The 21103-nt window shown below is 41.5% G+C and overlaps 1 protein-coding gene across 1 annotated transcript; it reads left to right on the top strand.

Annotated features, from left to right (window-relative positions):
- Positions 1-3700: 3700 nt before the first annotated feature.
- Positions 3701-20824, top strand: LOC104538862 (filamin-A-interacting protein 1-like; the record flags this gene model as incomplete). Its single annotated transcript, XM_010182219.1, has 2 exons — positions 3701-3979; positions 20453-20824. Coding segments are annotated over 2 exons (468 nt in total), but the record flags the coding sequence as incomplete, so codon positions are not given.
- Positions 20825-21103: the final 279 nt, after the last annotated feature.

Here is a 21103-nt window from a genome sequence, read left to right as displayed (position 1 = left end):
CCACCTTTGCATTTGGGTTACACGTTGGAAAAGGATCAACATCGTAACTGAAGGCAGAGTAGGTGTTAGCGTTACCCTGATTTTGGCAGGCTTTTGCACACAAACAGGCTGTTAGGGGCAATGTCCCTGAGAGTGACAGACTGTCTGCCACATCTGCTCTGATGTGAGACTTGCTGTAAAATAAATCCACGAGTGCTAAAGACATTTTGGAAAAGGCCAAGTTCGACTTCCTTTAGCGACAATCATATTCTAATTAGTTAGTTGATACCAAACTGCAGATCAGTTCATTAAGCTGCTCTGCTGCTGTATTAATGAATTTATAGAAAAGTAAATTTGCATCTGTCCTTTGTAGGCTTGTATTGATTTACAACAGGTAAAAGCACAGTTTAAAGATGAATTCCTTATTTCTCTGTTAGCTTGCTTATAAACCTGTAGTCACTGCTCAGTCTTTACATGGCTTCAGGGATTGTTATCTCAGCTCCCGCAGGGACAGGTGGATCAAAGTGGCTGTCGTGAGTGACGATGTGACAGGGTGACACACCACCTTTCGTCAAGTCCGACATACGTAGCTAAGTGCATCTGGTTGGTTATGAAATAGTTGAGGTAGTTGACGTGTCTCAACTAGTCATGAGTTAAATTTAAAATTAACTGTGCACCTTCAAGTCTAACAGTTGAGTCATCTTAGCGCAGAGGAATCACTAACGCAGCATGTTACTAAGCAGAATACACTGTAATGTAATAATCTGTTTTCCACTGGAAAACATATGTCAGACAGACTTGCAGTGTTTATTCTTAAAACATGTAGGATGTTCTAGAGCCATGAAGCCATTCACTGTAAGCCATGAAAAATAGGTTTGGTTTAGAGATGAAAGTGGCTGGAGGCAGTGACCCACAGGGACTCAGAAGGAAACACTTAGAAAATACAGACAGATTGAATCCCAAGTGCTCTCTCCTGAGAGGAAGCATGGTTGGAAAGTTTAAAACCCATTAAAGTTAAACAAATTGAACAGCCCTATCTGAGAGGAAACATAGTACAATGTTTATTTTTCCATTACAAACCTGAGACCTAAAAGATTTCCTGAGGTTCTCAGGTATTGTTCGTGCTCAGAATGGAGGTCTGTTTTTAGAAAGCGTCATTCATGTGCTTAATCCAAACTGTTTGATGAAAAACACGCTGCAGGAGCATTCAGGAAGTTAAAGGCCATTGTATACCTGTATCACGTATTGTTTGGATAGGAGCAGACCTACAATGCAAGGAATCTCATCGTGAAACCCTTTCACTTGAAAACATTGGGTCTAATTCTCTCCCTGTGTACGTTGCTGGACGAATTCCGCTGATTTAATGAAGTTAAGACATGAGTAACCAATGATAATAAAAAGACAACCTCCCTGCTGAGTATGAAACTACCAACATGCAAGGCTAATGTGAGCATTGGCCTGAGTCAAGAAAGTAGCAAGCCATAGCAGGCCCAGTGCAACATCAGACAAGCTGATTAGTCAATGTATTTTAGGTTTTGCCTCATCAGTAGTGAATTGCTGCTCCGAGATCCTTATCAGGAAAGTGTGTGACGTTAGGGATGTTGAAAAGCATCTGCTTGACTACTGAACGCGCTGCAAACTAAATCCAGAGATGAATTTAAGGGAGAGGAAAGAGTTGGAAGCAGTGGAATATTATTCATTAGATCTGTTGATGTAAAAACTGGGCAAGTTTCAGACATACAGACCCTTCTTCAGCTTTATTCAGTCTGTTTGTTTAAGTTGTAGTTGATATTTCTCTGTGCAGATCTCACTTTCTAGTATCCTTAGCGTATCTTGAGTAAACTGGATTTAAGTAAAAAATTAAGGTATGAGAAAAATGTACAAAATTAAAGTGGAGTAAGGCAGCATAAACTCCTGATGGTTTCCCTTGTCTGTTATACAAGCAATCTCAAGTAGGATGAAAAATATCTAAATTTTAGGAGACCAAGTTACTTTTTACATCTGCGTTTGGCCCTGAACCAAGCCTAAATTTGCTACTGCCTTTTTATTGTCTGTGACAAATATCTTGATTACAAATTACAACCACAGTCTTGTACAGTTAAACACTGAAAGTAATTGCAAAGATCTACTTCAGCATAACATAGGAAGGTGACAGGAGAACAAGGTGACAGGATAGCAATACGGGTCCATATATAAAGATGTCTGACTATCCTATGCACATCTGTTTAATTACAATTATTAATGAAATACACACTGAGGAACCATTGTCAGTCAGTAAGACAGGACAAGACTTTACAGTGTAAATGGGATTTTAAGGGCTAGCAACCTCTGGGCTGATCTGCATGGTCAAGGGGGGAAGAAAGGGGAGAGGTGTTCATAGGAGAAGACAACAGGCAGGCGGATTTAGACAATTTTAGTTGAACCTGTTGTGTAGATGGTAACTTGAAAAGGGCCAATGGGTAAGAAACAGAAGAACTGTGAAAAGATTTTAAGGCAAGGGCAAGTGGCTTAGTTTGATATTGCTGAGTGGCATTCAGCAGAGGGAATTGGAAAAGACTTGTTTTATGAGGACAATACACAGGAAGGATGATTTTCACAGCTATGTTTTGTAGGACACCAAGGCTGTGTTACTTGTAAACTTAACAGTTCCAGGGCCCCCCTTCTGTCCCTGGGGTCAGATAGCACGATCCAGCCATGCTCGTACTATGAAACTCTCTTCTCTTCCAGAACAGGGTGGCTGCACCTGCACCTGGACTGGGTTCATTTCTTAACTGTACCCAGGAACTGGTTGGGAGAGTGGTAGTTTGCTTGGGCCAGAAGTGTGCCAGAAATTTAGCAATTCAGTGGGTCAAGTGCCAGAGCACAGGAACTTTTGCTGTCACTGTTTAACTCCCTAGGACAGCCATAGTCTAAGAGTGCAGGGTAGGTGCTTAAAAGGACAGATGTGAGCACTCTATAACCATGACTTGTCATTTCAGGGAAACCCTGAATCTTCTGGAAGGACTACATTGATCTGTTTACCTCTTTGCGGTTTCATGGCCTCCGTGCTCTTTTTCAAACTTCTTCTCAACTTTATGGCACTTACTGTCTCATAATCTCAAGCAGTATTTAGTTTAAGATGGAGTTTACCACTTGATTTAGTCTGCATTCCCCATTTTTCTTGGTTACCTGGAATAAAACCATTGCTTCACTCAGGGAAACTGTAGAGTGACCTTCCTTTGTCGTGCATTGTCACTTCACTCTCATAGAGAATTATATACAAGGAATATGCTTTTCTAAAATTTAATTGCATCCCTGTCTCTCAAGTAAACCTCATGTTCAAATAAGATCTACTTAACAACCTGCTTGGTTTTGTAGTGATGAATGGTGAATAATCAAAATTGACTGAAGAAAAGGGAACATTGGAAAGTGGTTTTTTATCATTTTCCTGCATCACTTTTAAGTTCCATACATTTAAACTCATATCAGCATCTTGACATGCTGAAAAAGATGGTTACCCTTACTTTAGGACTCTGTTAAATTTATAATTAATGCCCTGGATTCACTGTCTGCCACACACAGAGTTGTTGAAATGGTTCAACTTTCTACTGCTGCCTCTGGAGCATGGCAGTATTTTTCAGTTTATAGAAGACTGCTGTTCTTCCAAAAGGCAATATTTCCACTGCGGCTTTTGGTAAGTATTTCTGTTTATAAATGTAATTTTATGTTTGTTTCTTTCTAGGTAGGGATGAGATCCCGAAACCAAGGTGGAGAAAGCTCGTCTAACGGGCACTTCTCCAGTTCCAGGCCTGTCATCAGCCATGCAGAGAATGAAAAACTTCAGGAGGACGCCAAGAAAAAGAACAAACCTCATCGGAAGGAAGATGAGGTCATGGTTTCAGCAACTGTCAAGCGGCACTCAAAATCACCTGGACCTACTGAGCGAAAGAACAAGAAGTCCATAGATTTTTCTAAAGAGGACTTGATAAAACTGCTCAGTATAATGGAAGGAGAACTTCAGGTAAAGGAAGCATCTTTTTTACTATATTTTCTATGTATCTATTTATTTTTAGGTTGTCCAAGAAGCACAGGGCTCAACTGACAGGGACATGCAAATTTAAGGCAAGGGAACATAAGGAGAGAGCAGTGCTGGTTGGTGTTTAACAGGATAGTCATAGTTTTAAGGGCTGCTTTATTTACTGTCTCTATCTGCAGCTACCAAAGCAAAAGAAATTATAAACACCTGTCAGAGCTGCTGAAGGAAGGAGGATCTGAAGTCTTGAACACTTAAAAAGAGGCAGGAAACAACCACTGAGGAATCAGTTCAGAAAAAGACAAGCAAAGTGAGTGTAATTACAGCCATTAATGCAAATATTCAAGGGACAAATCTGCAAGTCAGTAATACTGAAAAAAGGACTGAAGATGGCCCTAGGCCCTCTGCATAGTCAGATGTTGCTCAGGGCTCAGCCAAAGCTCTGCCTGTCCTGCCTGGCTCCAGTGCTCTGCTCATTCCCTGCCTTGCAAAGACACAGTAGTTTTATTTTTTGGAGGAGTGCTTGCTTCAAAGTTTTCTCAGTTGTCCTGATTTGCATGGTTATTCAGCCCAGTAGTAAGTCCCTGATGGCAGACAGACTGGTTTTGTGCTTAACACACATCCTCCAGATGCCTAACTAGTTTTTGGGGTTCCCTTTAACGTCAGTAAATCACTGAATTCTCGAGAGTGTCAGCCTTCAGGGAATTTCAAAATAAAGAGCTGAAACATGGTATTTCAAAAAGTCAGCATGAAGACTTCTGACTTTTCAAGACTTACCCACTTTTGCGGTAGGACTGCGTCCCAAATTTATATATTCTTTTGTTTGTGCTTTAGAGATATTTTTCACTGAGCCTATGGAGAAGCAGAAAAGACCTGTCCAACTTGTGTGAAAACATTCTGTCTCAAGCCCTTTATTCTAGTTAACCATCATTATTTAGCATTTCATATAAGACTCTACTTTTCCCTTGAAACCCACATTTGTAACCTTTTTACTTTAATTTTGGACTTGTTGCCATCTTATCTGATGAAGAGAAGTGATTATTTTGTTAATTTCTGTGGTATATGAATCACCTGAGTTGCACCATTACCACAACGCTGAGATTTCATCTCATTAAGTATCATTAAGTATCACTCTTCCTGTACATAATTCACCTCCAGTTTGTCTGAAAGTACTTTCAGGTTTCAGGAAATATGCATTTAAAGTAAATAATTTTGTCACAAAGACAGAGAATAGTCATTTTGCAGTGAAAAACTGTGGGAAAAAGGCAAGAAAATGTGTTGAACACAATTTTGCAAAGAAGAAAACCTTTTATCATTACAGAACAGTATCCATTTTTATAGTGCTTCATTTTACTTTATACAAAACTTATATATGTCATTTCCTAAAGACAGAGCTAGCATGCAGCTTCAGGGTTGAATAGAGCCAAACCTCATTAGAAATACATTATGCTCAAGATTTACCCTGAAGTCACCTTTGTGGTCTGGAAAGGAGAGTGAAAGAAAGTCACTGATGTTTCCTGGGTGACAATAAATGTGATCTTTATTCTTTTCTCTGAGTAATTCTGTTCAATACATGGAAATGTGGCTCTTCACCATAGTCTTTTACATTGTGTGGGAGTTACACAGCCTTTAAAGGACTGCCCATGTTCTCATTATCCCTATGGGGATGCTGGAAATAGCTGCCACCTGCACTGAAAATCCTCACCAAGAGGATACCCCATTGTCCTGGACAATACTTTTAGGGATATTCATACACACAGACCCCACATTGATGTTAGGCACTGCTAAAGATACCCAGCATCATGAGATGATAGAGAGGACAACCACATCGGTAGCTATAGGGTGCGTCTGTTCTTCTGCTCCTCACTGCCAGGCTGAGAAGAGAATCATTATTCCTTTTAATCCATAGGAGTTTTCAAATTAATTTCAAAACCCCCCATTTTAGTCAGTTATTTTCCTGGTACCTGTGTTGAACCGTTACTGAAGTGGGCAAGCTACAGCGCTTTGGCTTGAGATGAGAGCCTGGCTTTGATGGTCCAAATGAAGATGAGCCAAGGAAGACTCCAGCCAAAGTAAACACCCTGGTATTGCCTCCTGGCTGTCACAGTGACCTAATGCACTGAGTCATTTCGTGGCTTTTCATTTCCAGATCTGCTCGGACATCTCTGGTGGCTGGCTGCCGTTTTGTTGGGCTCACAAATCAGACTAGGGGTTTATTTTGAAGCCATTTCAATACTGGCAAAGCAAACATTATATAGGCATAGGTAAGAAGATTTTGTTTAGATAACAACAGCAGGTTGTACTTGTAGGGAGATCCAGTATTTTCTGAATTAAAAAATGGGATAAAATACCATGACTGTTTACTCAGCAGCCATGAGCAGGGGAGATCTTATGCCTGCACTACCGAATGCAGAGTGGGTTGACACTGCCTTGTAAACCCCAAAGAGCGATCTCAGCCATGGGAAATAATCTGGTCATGGCAAGCATGGGGTTAGCAAGGTAAACTGGTAATGTATACATATGTATACATATGCTTCATGTGCTTAGTTCACTATTCACATAATCTAACAGTACAGCAAACATAGACCCATGCCATGGTGCTGTCAGTATCAATTTTGAGTCCTTACTTTGGGACTTGATCTCCCAGCTCTTCATTTTGAAGGTAAATGTGCCAGTAAGCAATGGAAACATGCCCTAGAAGTGATGTTTATGTCTTCATTTATTATTTTTTTTAAATTCTAATGACCTCAGGTAGCTTGCGTTAGCTTCTAGGGCCAAGTTGGACTCGGCTTTGCCTGTCGTCAGATTTCCTGGCTGGGCCCTGTGCACTTACTGAATATGGAGAAGGAAAGGTTTGCATAAACGGCTGAAGTCACTGCAGTCTAGGCCTTATTTTGAAAGAAAACTAAAGGGGAGAAAAAGTATACAGAAGCTGTGGTGATGAAAATGTGTCCCAATATACATGGCAGGAGAGCTCTTAAGTTCAACCTCTCTGACAGAGAATGGGAAACAAATGAACTGATGACAGGAATTGATTTTAAAGGCCCTAGAGCTCAGTAGAGTGTCTTTTCTCTTGTGAGCTCTCACTGCTCATATAAAAAAAGCAATGATTACATGGTCTTTAAACACATATTGGATACACAGGTGCAAAAAATCCATGAAGGATTTCTTCCTATACCTGGAAAATAAATCCTAATTTTTAAATACTACAAAACTGATTTGAAAATGAAACTTCAAACACCAGCAGAATAAATTGGACCACGAAGGCACAGTATTAATTTCCCTGGTAGTTACAACGATTTCAGTCAAACCAACATGTGAATGTTATTAATCACAGAGCAACACAGTCAGCGTGCACCTTTACAATGGTGATATATTCCTATCTGTGCTTCACAGGTTTTTGTCCAACAGCTTATGTATTTGTCCTGGCAGGAATATATTCCCTGCACACTTCTGAGCAGCAGCCATTAATCTCCAGCAATACCAACACTGATTTTCAACATTTCCTAATTAGGGGCCTAGAAGGAAATGAGGACCAGTATTTATACGTGTTTGCCACTCACTCTTCTATTGTGTATTTGGACAAAACCCAAACTAATACCACAATAACAGAAGTTCATTATGAAGACAGCATCCCACTACAAATTATTGGGTTTTCAAGAAAAATAATAGCCAGGTTCTATGCCTGCTGTCAGATGAGAATTTAAGCTTGGGAGACAGTTTCCTACACTGCATAGGAATTCAAATAAGAGCTACTTTTCCACTTGATACCTCTATTATAGCCCATGTTTTACTGTGTTTCTGCCATGCAGACATGGCATTCATTCCCTGCAGCTCAGCCGTTCCTGTTGAGGTCCCTCAGATGCTTTACGGCAAGGGAAATGCTTCCTGAGAGCCTGATGCTGTGGAGGAGCAGAGCTTTGCTCCTGAGATAGGTGTGGGATGTAAATAAAATAGATGTTAAGGTATCAGCTGCACATTTCTTCTGCTGCAGGCCTGAGGATGTGGATGGGCAATACATGGAACATGATGTCTTGGAGAACAGTATGTATAAAATACAAGTTAGATGTAGATTAATCACAAGTCACGATTCCTAAGAAGTCTTCAGGCTTCCAAATGGTCTAATCTAACAGTAGTTTTGGACTGACTTTTGAGGGGAAAGATAGCAGATATTCAGGGGTAAACCTATTCGCATAACATCTCTCCTTCAAGGGGAGAGACCAAATTACTCCACTGTCAAAAAAGCCCCTGCTTTTAATCTGTATTTCTTGAAATCTGCACTTAATGGTTAATTTGAGTGCTCACACAAGGTGTCAGACCAATAACTCCCCAGGAACGATGTCTCCTCTTGTCTGAGGAGCAGCAGCCAATGCACCTCATGGCAAAGTGTGTTCACCTGTATCTCTGGTCCTGACTGAAAGCCAGTACTTCTTGTCATGTCCACTTTGGTTTGGTCTCTCCGATAAGGCTGCTAGTGAAAACATCCCTATTCTACCTTCTTGTCACTTCTTCATCTTCCATACTGCAGATGCATTGACTGACCCATTTTCCTGAGAATCCTGGACGTAAAACTCTAGATCTGCTGTAAATCAAGTCCCATCAGCTAGTTCTTTAGGCAAGACCTTCATTTAAACTTTGTCGTGAATTTATCAAGCTGTGTTTTAAGACTAGGTGGGTTGTTTTCCTTGACTACCCCTATTGTAAAACAGTTCCAGAACTGAAAATCTTTAATGTTTAACAAATGTATTTCTAAATTTAATTCTAAATTTGCACCAGTTACACCCTGGGTTCATTTTTCTTCATTCCTGTAGCTGGAACTGCACACAGTGCAGTAGGAGAGCTCACTGGTGCCTTGTACCTTGAGTTTAGTATTCCCTTTCTCTGCTGGCATGGGTTTACTTGGTCTTCCCATCACTTGTCAGTCTGACTGATACAAGCCAGAGAGTTTGACTCTGTAGCTGTAGTTGTGATGTTTTTGTCTCTTTTTCCTCTTGCTGCAATGTGTGAACTTTCATGTAACGCCTTAAACTGCTTTTGTTTTGAACTTGACTTTCCTGAGCTGTTCAAACAACATTGTGATAGCCATCTAGGGACTGCTTAGTTAAAAGTACCGTACAAACTCCTGTATTTTTTCTTAAGTGCCTTTCTTGATACTCTTGCATTAATGTTATTAAATACTGAGCTGCCTGAAAGCTCAAGCAAGGAACATGGCATAGGTAGGTGGGTGGAAACCAGGTGTGTTTCTTTTGGGTAATATTAAAGTCAGAAGAGAAAGCTGGAACAAGATGCCTCAGCACTGGAGGACTGAGTACCTCAGAGTGAAGAGAAAGAGTTTTCAAATGGTCATTAGCAATGCCTCACAGTTTGAGAAGCTGAAGAGGAGCCAAAGTGGAAAGAGTAGATAAAGCCAGAGAAAAGTGCATCTAGAGTAGCTTTGCATAAGTGTTTATGACTGTGAAGTCTTGTTAATTTGACTGAAACAATTTAGGATTTTCTGAGCATGGCATACAGACGAAATTCAAATTCCCTGAGAGAAAAACCTTGGCGTGTACAGAGCTACAGGGAAAAAGAGGAGATAGGGTTAATGTGAGGAGGGAGAAGTGACTGAAGGAGAATGGAATGAGAGGAAAGAGGTTGGGCAATAGAAGAAAAAGAGTGTAAGGAAAGAGGGAATACAACAGTGATAAATGGAGCCAAGATAAAGACATGGAAAGGGGACATAGAAAAGGCAAGACACTGAGGAGAAAGTTGGTATCTGCACTGTAGCAAAATGAGAGCCTAAAAAAGTCTGGCTTAAGAATATCAGTACAATGAGTTAAAATGTTCTCTCCACTCTCACTGACCTCTTGTTTATTCGTTTGTGTTTTCCTGGTGAAACAGGCTTCTGCAGGACAGAAACCAAAGTAAGTTAGGATAAACTTCAGACCACAAATACTCTCTTCTGTTTTCATTGAATAATTTATAACGAGAGATGAATTCTGTCCAGAATAGTTTGGGTTTTTTCTGTAGCTTACAATCATTGCTGTGCAAAGTGCAGGTACACAGGGCTTGTCTGACAAGTCCCAGAATCATGAATTTTAAAATAGAACGTTGCTGTTTTATAAGAGAAAAAAAAATTAAGACAGTACACTGAAATATAGTTAAATAGTGCTATGCAGGCCATTTCCTGCTCCTTCTGAAATTAAGGGCAGAGGCATCATCAAGCATAGTGATGATAGACATCTCTGGTAATAAAATTGCTTTAGAATTATGTGTTTTTCAGAGTAATTATCCTCAATAAAATGTCACTGTCTCTGGACAGCTATAGGCTGAGAACCTCTTTCACAAAGATATTTTCACATTCTTCTCTGTTAATGCTGAGCTGTGCTTAACAGAGCTACATCTGTCCTGTTTTTTAGGCTTGCAGGGTCAGAAGAGAGAGGAGTAATTGGCAGGTGTCTCTGATCCATTGAACATCTCCTCTAAAGTGGAGGGAGAGTATGAGCAGCTCCATTTTTAAAAAATATCCTTGGTCTTTGGACCAGAAGAGCACAGTAAGGACTGTCCTGATCAACTTTTAGGGTTTGGTCTTGTTCCCATTGGGATCAGTGTGTTTAACTGATCCTCCTTTGCAATCTTTTTAAAATAATTTTAATCAACGGATGTAATTTGACTCCTTTTTTTTTTAATTTACTTAACAGAAATTGTGCAACAGGAATGAGAAAGCGAGGGCTCGCTCTGTGGGAGAGGACACGGCCAACCCTTTTGCAATAAATGCGAGATTCATGGACTTTCTGGCTTTAAAATATCTGGGATTCTTGGGAGAGCTTGCAATGAGCATATGTCTTATGTGTCATAATGCTGTCCAGTACTCTGAGTCACCCCTTGTTCATTTAACATCGCAGTTATAGCTGAGTCTGGTTTTATTAACTTTGCTGTCCTGGTTGTGCGTTTATTAAGTTTGTGTCTCCTGTTCTCCAGCTGAGGATCAGATAAGCTCTTGAGAGCAAAATGGATTAGTTTCCATCCAAAATGAGCTTTAATAAAAGCAAATATAAGTCTTTATATAATAATTTCGAGAACATGGCTATCTGAGAGAGTGTCTTGTTTCTAGGGTTAAAGGCTCCACCTATTGGTTGTCTAAAATGAGAGAAATGTAACATTTTCACTTAGAAAACTGCTGTTGAACATCCTGTGTCTTGCCACATCTTTACAAAATTACTGGCTTCAGTGTAGAATTTAGCATGATGTTCGAAATAAAACGAGCTCTGTGACTTATTTCTGAGGGCTGGCATATGCACACCCAGAATGATGCACTGCTGAGACACTGCGAAGGGAAGTCCTTTCCTAAGACAGGAATGGTTTGGATTTCACAAGTGAAGTACTTCTGATCCTGGAAATCATTGTTTTTCTTTGAAACAGAAGTAAATAGCATCATTTCTTCCATACCAGTAAAATGAGTGGAGCTGACTAACCCAAGTAGCGTTGCAGGGCAACTTCCAGGCCTTTGTCACCTTTGTGTTTAAACAAGTCAGAAGCAGCAGTATTGATGCGGTCAGATTCACAGTGAAAACCTCTTTCACCAGTGTTTACTCCGGCAGTCTCAGCAGTTCAGGCAAAAATGGCCTTTTGAAGGGCTTCAGAGGGAATGCAATGGGAGGATGGAGAGGGGAGAGGACGTCCAATTGGGGCTTGGGGAGGGCGAGGGGAAGGACAGATGTTGGGGAGGACCTGGAGACAGCACAAAGCTGTGAGGGCATCATGGGCTTGGCCAAGAGATCTCGCTCTGCACCTTTTGTCACTCACCCTCTCTGACTTACTTCACTCTAGGAGTTCACACCACTTCCCTCATTTCCTCGGGCAACTCCTCTGTTCAAATAATTGGCCACGCTGGTGAGCGCTTGCTGTAACGCAGTCCTACTGTTCTTGCCCATTCATCAGTCATCAGTAACTTGAATGCACGTCTGTGTAGCACAGAGCACTGAAAAACAGCTTGCTGGAGCCAACAAAATCCTTGGACAAGAGCAAGTCGTGTATACAGTTTATTACACATGTATACACACGTCTGTTGTTACCCCTCTCTGAGTTATGTTCGTGTCTCTGCAGAGGAGGCAGAAGGATTTCCTCTGAACTCCATCATCGCAACAGCTATGGCCCTGCTGGCACCAGTTTGTCTCTTCTCCATCCCACCCCACGTGTGGTCACTGCTGCCAGAAGACAGCCAGGTCACTGCGGACAAAAATACCTGGGCAGGTTTGCTCCTCTGGGACAGTGGGTACTCACACCAGCAGCTTTGAGTGCCTCCCTGAAGTTCAGGTCAGAGCACCCAATTTCATAGAGTCACAGAATGGTTTGGGTTGGAAAGGACCTTAAAGCTCATCCAGTCCAACCCCTGCCACCAGACCAGTTCCTTATCCAGTGAATGAAGCACTTTCAAAGGGCAGCATAGACAGTCTGAGTTATCTAATGAAGATACATTTTAGTTTCCAATGGATTTCAGCACATTGGATGATAGTATGGCAGGACATAAACATGGAGGAAATAAAAGAATATAATGAATGGCGGAAAATGAATAGGAAAACAACTGTATGGATGTCAGAGTGCCATATTTTTTTGTAGTATTCATAGCATTAGTACCTAGATCTTATATATACTTATAAATTAAATCTCACAGCACTCCTGGGAAGTATTAGTTCCTTTATGGAGTGGAAATCGGAGCACGGTAAGGTTAATTTCATGTGTGATGCCCAAGAAAGAGGTCCATGAACAGAGCATGGATGTCTTGAGTCTTGGTCCAGTCTGGTTAATGTAAGATTAAGGGGCAGATAATAACACAAGAGGAAAAGAAACGGGGGGTTTTTTTTCTGTTATTAACCTTTCATTAGTAATTTCTTCTTCTTAAAGAGGTATTAACCGATCACAAAATAAATTGTGGTTACAAAAGGAACATGGCAACTTACCACACAACTCCAGCAATATAAAAACACCTCAATGCGTGGGAAATGTGCTGCAATTTTAATGACTTCCTCTGCTGCTATAGTAGCTCGTGATTGGTCATTCACCTGGGATATGGAAAGCTGCAGATAGTTTCCTTAGCATAAATAAACCAGAATAGGGACTTAGTCATTTGGGTTTTCATGTCTGATTTAGAGCACATGAGCAAGGGAGCTCTCCTGTGCCTTTGCGTTGTGGTGACTGGTGCTGGCCAGAGAAAAGACCTAAAGTTGCTTTAATGACCTCATTTGTTAGGATGCACACTGCATTGTGCAGCCACATACCAGCCCTGAACTGCACGTACAGCCATTCCTGCACTGGTGTTAATGATTCTTCCTGCTCAGGTGTCCAAAAAGAGCTTTTAACAGATGTTCTTTCCTCTCCCTGCTGGCTCGCTGGATCAATCCGCGCTCTCTGCTTGCTGCCAGGCTTCAGGTCATGTGCAAAATGCTCTTATACGGTTAATATTGGCTGAGACATAAACGACATGACTGGATACAGCAAACCCAGACCATTTAGAACAACACTTTAAACTATTTTAAACCCAATGGTTTAGCCATTGAGATTCATTGCTGAAGCATGTAGAGCATATCCCAACACGCAGATTTGTGTGCTTAACTGACCCCTTGCATGGGTGTCTCTGTGCTGACTGGATCATGGCACTATAATTCTGTTTGCTGTATGGAATAACTGCCCCACGGCTCGATAATATTGAGCAAAGCACTCTTTCAGTGTGAAAAGACAAGACGGGCTATCCCAGCCCCTAATAATTCTGAAAACATCAAGCAGTGTGGAGTTAATACTTCTCGGGGCCTTGCCATGGGAATTTTCTGGCTGTGGCCCAGACTACAGATAATGAATTATGTCAGCGAAGGGCTCTGGTGGCCTGTTTTCTTCAGAAAAAAGTGACATCATCCATGGAGCTCTCTGGCAATAAAGCAGAACAAAGCTGTGTGGGCAGGAAATAACAGACAGATGTCTTCTAGTGCTCATTTGATCTGTTTCGAAGCTTGCTGTAAGAAGTAATGCACTGCTCCGTGCCGCTTCTCCCCAGCTCTGCAATCTTCAGTGTGGACTCTTTTAAACTCAAGTTGTAATTCTTCTGGAGCCGCTTCAGAGGGTTTGTGCAGTGGATGAGCTGGTCTATCATGTGCCTCTCCTCCACTATTGATTTTAGAAGGACTTTCTGTGTTATCACTGTAAGATAACGCACAACAAAATTAAATACACTGTGTGCTCTAAAGGGTTCATACAAGGCCAGAAAGTTCTGCACGGTGTGGAGAAGACAGAACAATTCTATTTCATATCTCCAGAGTCATGAGGGATCACTTGCATTTCCAGATTTAGTTAACGAAACTTTTGTAGAAAAACACCGATGGTCACTTTTCAGCACGGAAGTTCTCTCTTTACCTCCAAAGTAAATCACAGACATAGACCTGAGCCCAGAAATGTTAAAAGAAATCTGTGCACGTGAACTCCACATTGTCAAGTATTAGGAAATTAAATGAAGATGAAAGGCAAGAAAAAATCTTTGCTGTATGTAGTCTTCCTTGGATGAAAAACTATATATGCATGTCATTAGCCATCATTTTGCATGGCTAGAATCACTAAGTGAGGGATATAAACAAGGCTACTTCGGATATCTGGTGTTGGAGAGAAAAATATTTCATGAGGTTTTAGCAAAAAGGAGCTGTGTATGATGCAATCTGCAGTAGGACATCTAACTCCCCGGCTTTGAAGCATGCTTTGTACACTAAATACATCTGACCTGGAAGACAAATTGCTACCCAGTCCTTGCAGCAGTATGGAGGGGTAGCGTGAGGGATCAGGCCTTTAACAAGTGTCATTCCAGTAGACAAGGTTAATTTCCATTACTTCCTCTATTCATATGTATAGTTATCATGACAAAATGAAGAAAGTGCACTTTCCTTTCAATTATTTCAATTTCCTCCTAAGGCAAAACAAGAAGGGAAGTGGCTAAGTTTAAACAGGGATTAGTGTTAAGAATGTTTTGCAGATACAGGTTCTTGAGTACACCTGCCTGAAGATGCTTTCTTCATTGAAGTAAACTAAGTGAGCATGTGATATTCACTTTCCGAGGTCTCCAATGGGAATTTTCAGAAGTAAGACTATTCCTGTGCTCTCTAATGGGAATTTTCAGAAGTAGGACTATTCCTGTGGTCTCCAATGGGAATTTTCAGAAGTAATACTCCTCCTGCCCTGGCGGTGACGCAGCATGAGCTTGTCCTGGATAGCATAGAAAGCAGCGTGAACATCCCCCTTATCTCGCTCAGAAGGATGCCTTGAGTGTGGTGTTTGTTAGCTCTAGGTGAAATGTTTGTACAGTCTGCTGGAATTTAGGAAATCAGCCACTGGTAAGACTACAACATGACATGGAGAACCTGTGACCTTATCTGGTTTCTGATGCTGTACAGAGCAGCTGTTGCACTATAAATAACCTGAACTGTGTGAAATGCAAGTAACAACACCACCACCAGCAGAAGTAAAGGTTCCTGTCTGTGGTTTGATAGTTATTTCTTGCCATTAATCACACTGGCAAGAAAAATATGACTCTATAAACATTAAACCTCTATTACTTGGTGCTTTCACTTGTGCAGGCATAGCAAAGTGTCACGATGACTTGAAAAGAAATAGTCAAAGAAATAGACAAAAGAATAGATAATTCTGGAAATATCAGATTTTTCAAATATTACATAAATGTATTCCCTGTAAATACTACTCCTGGTCCCAAATTTTCAAAACTTCTTTAACTAATTAAAAGGATTGTCATCATGCTGTTGAAGTATTCAGGTTGCTCTGAAGAAGGTAGATGTATTTTAGATGGCTCCAAACATAGAGCTATGATAGAAATAACTGGTAACTGATTTAGGGAGTGGTACGCTGTGAACTTGCGAGAAGGCTACTCACAAACAAAATTCAGGAGAAGAGTTTAGGAGCTGTATTGGCAAAGGGTCCTGAATTGGGTTTTACTCTCAGCTGACAGTGATTGCTTCGACTCCATTCAGCCCATCTTGAATACAACCGAAATTTTTTTTCTGGTTTACTAGATGCCTTACATGAAACGAGTTTGATCAGCTCAGTCCCATTTCCCAGGTGACAAATGGGCTGTGGCAAAAATTCCCCGTTTAGTGGGTGCTAAGTTTTGTTAGCAGGCTCATAGGAGAGGCCAAAGACTGTGGGAATGGGGAGAGAGAGCTGTAGTAAATTGGCAGGGCAGGGCACGAGGAGGAAGCACGTCCGAACGCAGGGCTTGTGTAACAGTCTTTCCATTGACCAAGAATTTGGTTGCTAGGTTGCCAGTCCCCTTTTACAAGCAGCAGAGTCATGCTATTGTTTCCTAAATGGTTTCAATTTTATGCAGGGATCTCTTTACATCCTCTCTATATCATTTAAATATTTTACTAGGCACGTAGTAAAGCGAGGTTTGGAACTCAGACCCCTGCTCCGCTCAAGCCAGCGAGCAAAAGAAAGCCCTTCTCTTTTATTCTGCCAGAAAGTGAGTATTTCAGGGTACCCCTGCAAAGAGTGGCCTCACGTCAGCCTTCCAGCTTGGTGACTACAAGCACTCCTGAGGGAGAAGCATGGTCTTGGGGAATTAGTATTTCCCAGGTAGAAATGCAGACCCCACATCTTAAGTAAGTGCAGTAATCACTAAGTAGTAGAGAGGAGAGGAAGGAGAATGGGCAAAGCTATGTGGGACAGCAGTGCTCCATGGCACTTCAGCTCCTCCATGGACATACTCAACATCTGAGGTCATCAGCCTTTAGATTTTGGCACCTCCAGTAAGCATAAATGAGGCTTAGATACAGTTCAACTTTACAGTTCCTCTATCAGCCGGGACAGCTGAAGGAGTTTACTGAGTCCTGTGTCCAGTTCTGGTCCCCACAATTCAATAAAGATGCAGACAGGCTGGAGAAGGGTCAAAGGAAAGCTATGAAGGTGTTCAAAGGGCTTGAGAACCTGCCCCATGAGGAAAGACTGAAGGAGTTAGGTCTTTTGTCTCTGGAGAAGGCTTGGGGTAACCTCATCTCAATATTTCAGTACTTAAAGGGTGGGTACAAAGAAGACAGAGGCTCTCTCTTCATTAGGAGCCACACAGAGAAGAAAAGGGGCAATGGGTACAAGTTGCACCAGGAGAGGTTTCATCTCGACATAAGAAAGTAATTTTTGCAATGGGGGCAATCAATGGCCACCACACTGTCCCCATGGATGTGGGACAGTCCCCATCACTGACAGTTTTCAAGGACAAAGTGCTGGATCATCTCATTTAGGCTTCCTTGCCCACAGCAGGTTGGACCAGGTGATCTTCTGAGGTCCCTTCAAACCTGAGCTGTGCTGTGGTTCTGTGAGCTTGAATGACAGTGAATCTCTAGGCAGGCTTTGCTCCTGGAGAAGACGAGTGTGGAAAAACACCTCTCAACCTATCCTATCTTCTTGCCTTGAGAGTAAATTTTTAAGAAATAAAAGCAACCTCTTCACTAATCTGTCTTCATTGCTCCTACTTTTAGAGAACCAAGTACTTGGGGCACTTTTTTAACAGAAAAGTCTGCTTATTTTCAAGAACCACAATGCAAACAGTATCAATAGAAAGTTATCTTGAAGTTTTCTGTAGGGAAATTTATGTAATGAAAAAACAATCAAAGTCAATGTATGTATTTTCTACATTCTGCATCTTGACTTTAAAGAGCTTCTCTGACTAATTGCAGTCTTCTGGACTTAGGCAAATAAGTTTCATTGTGTTACAAGCTGTTGCAATATGCATTCTTCTCATGCCTGAAGAGTCCCTCATCAGAGCACCCACAAAACAAAAAAAAAAGGACTTGGGAGATGGCTTCCCTGTGCCAAAAGCCACGTTTCTTCTACCAGAACAGCTAACAGCTTTGATCTGGGATTTATATACAACTTTACTTCAAATTTGCAATCTCTTCCTTGTGTTTGTCTCCTAGCTTATGATTTAGGCTAAACAGCAACGTGTTTTGAGACAAGGGTGGCATCCACCATAGATGTCCATCAGTAGAAAAGGCTTGCCAGCATGGTGTCCCCTTCTTAGCAAGGACCCCTGCTTTGTGCCTCTTCTATCTCTTTCCAGGCACCTGTGTTGAAGTAGCCCAAGTTCCTCCACAGGATTACTCTGACTTGCCATCTGAAAATGGTCTGTATCCTGCAGTTTAACATAGCAATAGTTCTTCACTATACGTTGAAAGCAAACATCTCCACAAGAGCTCTCTTCTAGTTGTTTCAGTGGAAAATGAGTCATCTGGAGGAAACATGAAATCACAAGTTACACAGGCCTGCTGCTTCAGCTCCTTCTCTCTACATTTATCCTCAGGAGTTTCAGAGAGACTAACTGGAGTTTGCAAATCCCCAGGCTGATGAGAGGTTAGGATGCTGACCAGTCCCCTCTCTGACCTAGTCTAGCTGTGCTCCAGAATATTCCTGTGCTGGGGATTGCTGCTGACCACATAAAAAGCAAATTTCTCTCCAGTTTATTATTAGCATGAGGCCTCTTTTTTGGTCCAATGCTTCCTAGCAACCTGAGTGTCTGTTAGTTTGCTTTTCACAAACTGTTATCATAAGTCCATGGAAACAGAGTACTTTGTGAATCAGCCGATACCCTTGAAAAGATAATGATAGGAGCAGTGGCCAAGGCCAGAAAAGGCAGAAGGCACCTTGCCACACTAACACGATCCAGATCCTGCGGAGCATGGGGTGCCCAGGAAGGGGGATGTGAGCAGGGAGCTGCTCATGCCCTGGAGATGGTGCCATCCAACCTGCTCCCAGGCTGGGTACCCTCCCCATGGGCTGCAGCCAGGGGTCTTCAGGGCTGACAGCCCTCCCTGGCCCCTGGAGCCAAGCATGTCACTGTTTCCTTTTAAAGACAAAGCCTTGAATAAGGGTTTCCTTCAAAGCTCTGAGTTCTGGGCATCTCCTCCTTTCCTGCTTGGAGTGTTGGTTCATCCCTTCACCATCACCCACTCCCCCAAATCAGCTCCATCTGGCTCTCGGGAGAGCCTAACCTGCAGCTTCCAGAAACCCTTCTGAGCTGGGAAGTTACCAGCTGTCCCAGGGGCTTTCCTGCTATAGTTCCCCTAAAGTGAGGCACACAGTGAGACACCAAATTCATTCATTGAAGTAGGATGCAGGTATGGCCCTGAAACTGTCTCTCTCTAAACAGGCTTAAGACAACACATCTTAAAATGGTGATGTTTATAATTCCTGTGCTATTCTGTTAGACTTTTTAAAAGCATTGGCCTCATGGTAATGAAGACACTAAGATAATTCATATATGGGGATATAAAAAATGAAATATTCTCAAACCTGTCTAAAACTTGCATCAAATAACTTTTTCCTTCCTGTACTGGGAGTGGTATATTCCCAGAATGTGATGTAGTGACATGTACGGGCTCTCTTGGCACTCTTTGGGACTAACCCACATAATTCACTTGTAGTTTTGACATCCCTAAGTGATGCACCTTTCCCACGCTCATGCTGAACAAACATTAACACCATTCCAGCCTGTAATTTGTATCTTGCAGACACGCACAAGACTTTTACTTAAGGTTACAAAATGTACAGAGCAAGCCCCTATAACCAGCTGTTCATAAGCGGGCTATTTCTCAACTGGGTGGCATGATCTTTGCCCCATTTTTCAGTTTATTTTCATGTTATTCTGTTTATTTAAAAAAAATAATAATAATTAAAGGGTCTTTGCCATTTCCTGAAATTATTTCCTTGCTCATTTTGAAAGCAGGTGGTTTTGTAGAGCTGTGATGGTACTGGGTAAAGACTTAAGATTTCCTACAGGGATAATACAGAGTGCCCTTACGAACACTGTGGAAAAGCATAAAATATTGGTCAATAAATCCTAAACAGTCATTGCTTACAAAAGGACAGGATTTGTAAGAAATTTTTCCTAAAATATCTGAACCTTTCCATAGCCTTTATTTTGCTTCAAAATCTCACATAGGTTGAGTGTTGGAAGAGAATAATTGGTGCCTGTAGCCTGCTGCCCCCCATCCCTTTGGGCTTGTGGGAGAGATGGGAAAATTTGGGAGCTCCTTTGTGTCCCCTGTTAATTTGGCCTGCTTGTGCTGCTTGTTCTACTCATCTCCTTACCCCAGTCAGCAAACCACAGGGGCAGTGAATAAGATGAGGTATATGAAGAGTAACGTTGTTCCCTGGCTATGGTTGTCACCCAGATAACAAGTCATAGCATTCAAATGTAATGACAGGCAGGAATAGAATAATTAATGCCTACAAGAAATGCATTTGGATTGTACAGGTCATGTTTATGATACCTATTTTTATATTATTATATTATAAGTTTTTATATTTGCATTGGCAGCCTGGCACTCTAATTTATTTTATTTGTGTGTGCATACTCCGTACATGTCAAATGCCCCTATTTTCCCTCTTTTCCCTGTTGGTCAATAGGTTGGCTTATGGTACTGATTTGCAATGTTTCAGGCAAGGGAGGATGTGATCCACATGCTGAAGACAGAGAAAACCAAACCTGAAGTTTTAGAAGCTCATTATGGCTCTGCAGCCCCAGAGAACGTGCTCCGAGTGCTACACAGGGATGCCATCCTCGCCCAGGAAAAGTCCATAGGGGAAGACGTCTACGAGAAACCAATTTCAGAGGTAATAACTCCTTGATTTACATCATTACATCTGTGCAGGGGGAATCAAGACCAGAAGTAAAACTCCACGTACTTTGCCTATGTGCAAAGCATGCAAGAGGATAACACAACATCTGTACAAATGACAAGAAGTTGAAGAAAAATGGAATATTCTTGTTCCCTCAACCACAGAATAACTTGTAAGCAAGATCACTGGGTTTAAGCACAAACAATAAAGAGCTTGTGTGCTCCTTAGGGCTAATGGTCTGAAGTGAGAACAAAATCTGTGGCTGTTACATTTCTGTTTGTTAAATTCCTTTCAATTATAGACTCCAACTTCTACTGCTCAAAACATTGGTATTCTTTGATTTTTTTGGCATACTAGAGCCATACTCATGTGGGTAGTTAGAGAAAGAAGACCTTCAGAGGTTGACTTTGGCCATATTTATGGGATCATAAATCCATAATCATTTTATGTCACTAAAGCTCCAGGACTGCA

Source organism: Mesitornis unicolor, unplaced genomic scaffold (genome assembly GCF_000695765.1).
Source record: "Mesitornis unicolor isolate BGI_N332 unplaced genomic scaffold, ASM69576v1 scaffold2324, whole genome shotgun sequence".
Taxonomy (NCBI): Eukaryota; Metazoa; Chordata; class Aves; order Mesitornithiformes; family Mesitornithidae; genus Mesitornis; species Mesitornis unicolor.
The sequence above is the reverse complement of the archived record's forward strand: the minus strand, read 5'-3'. Positions and strand labels throughout refer to the sequence as shown.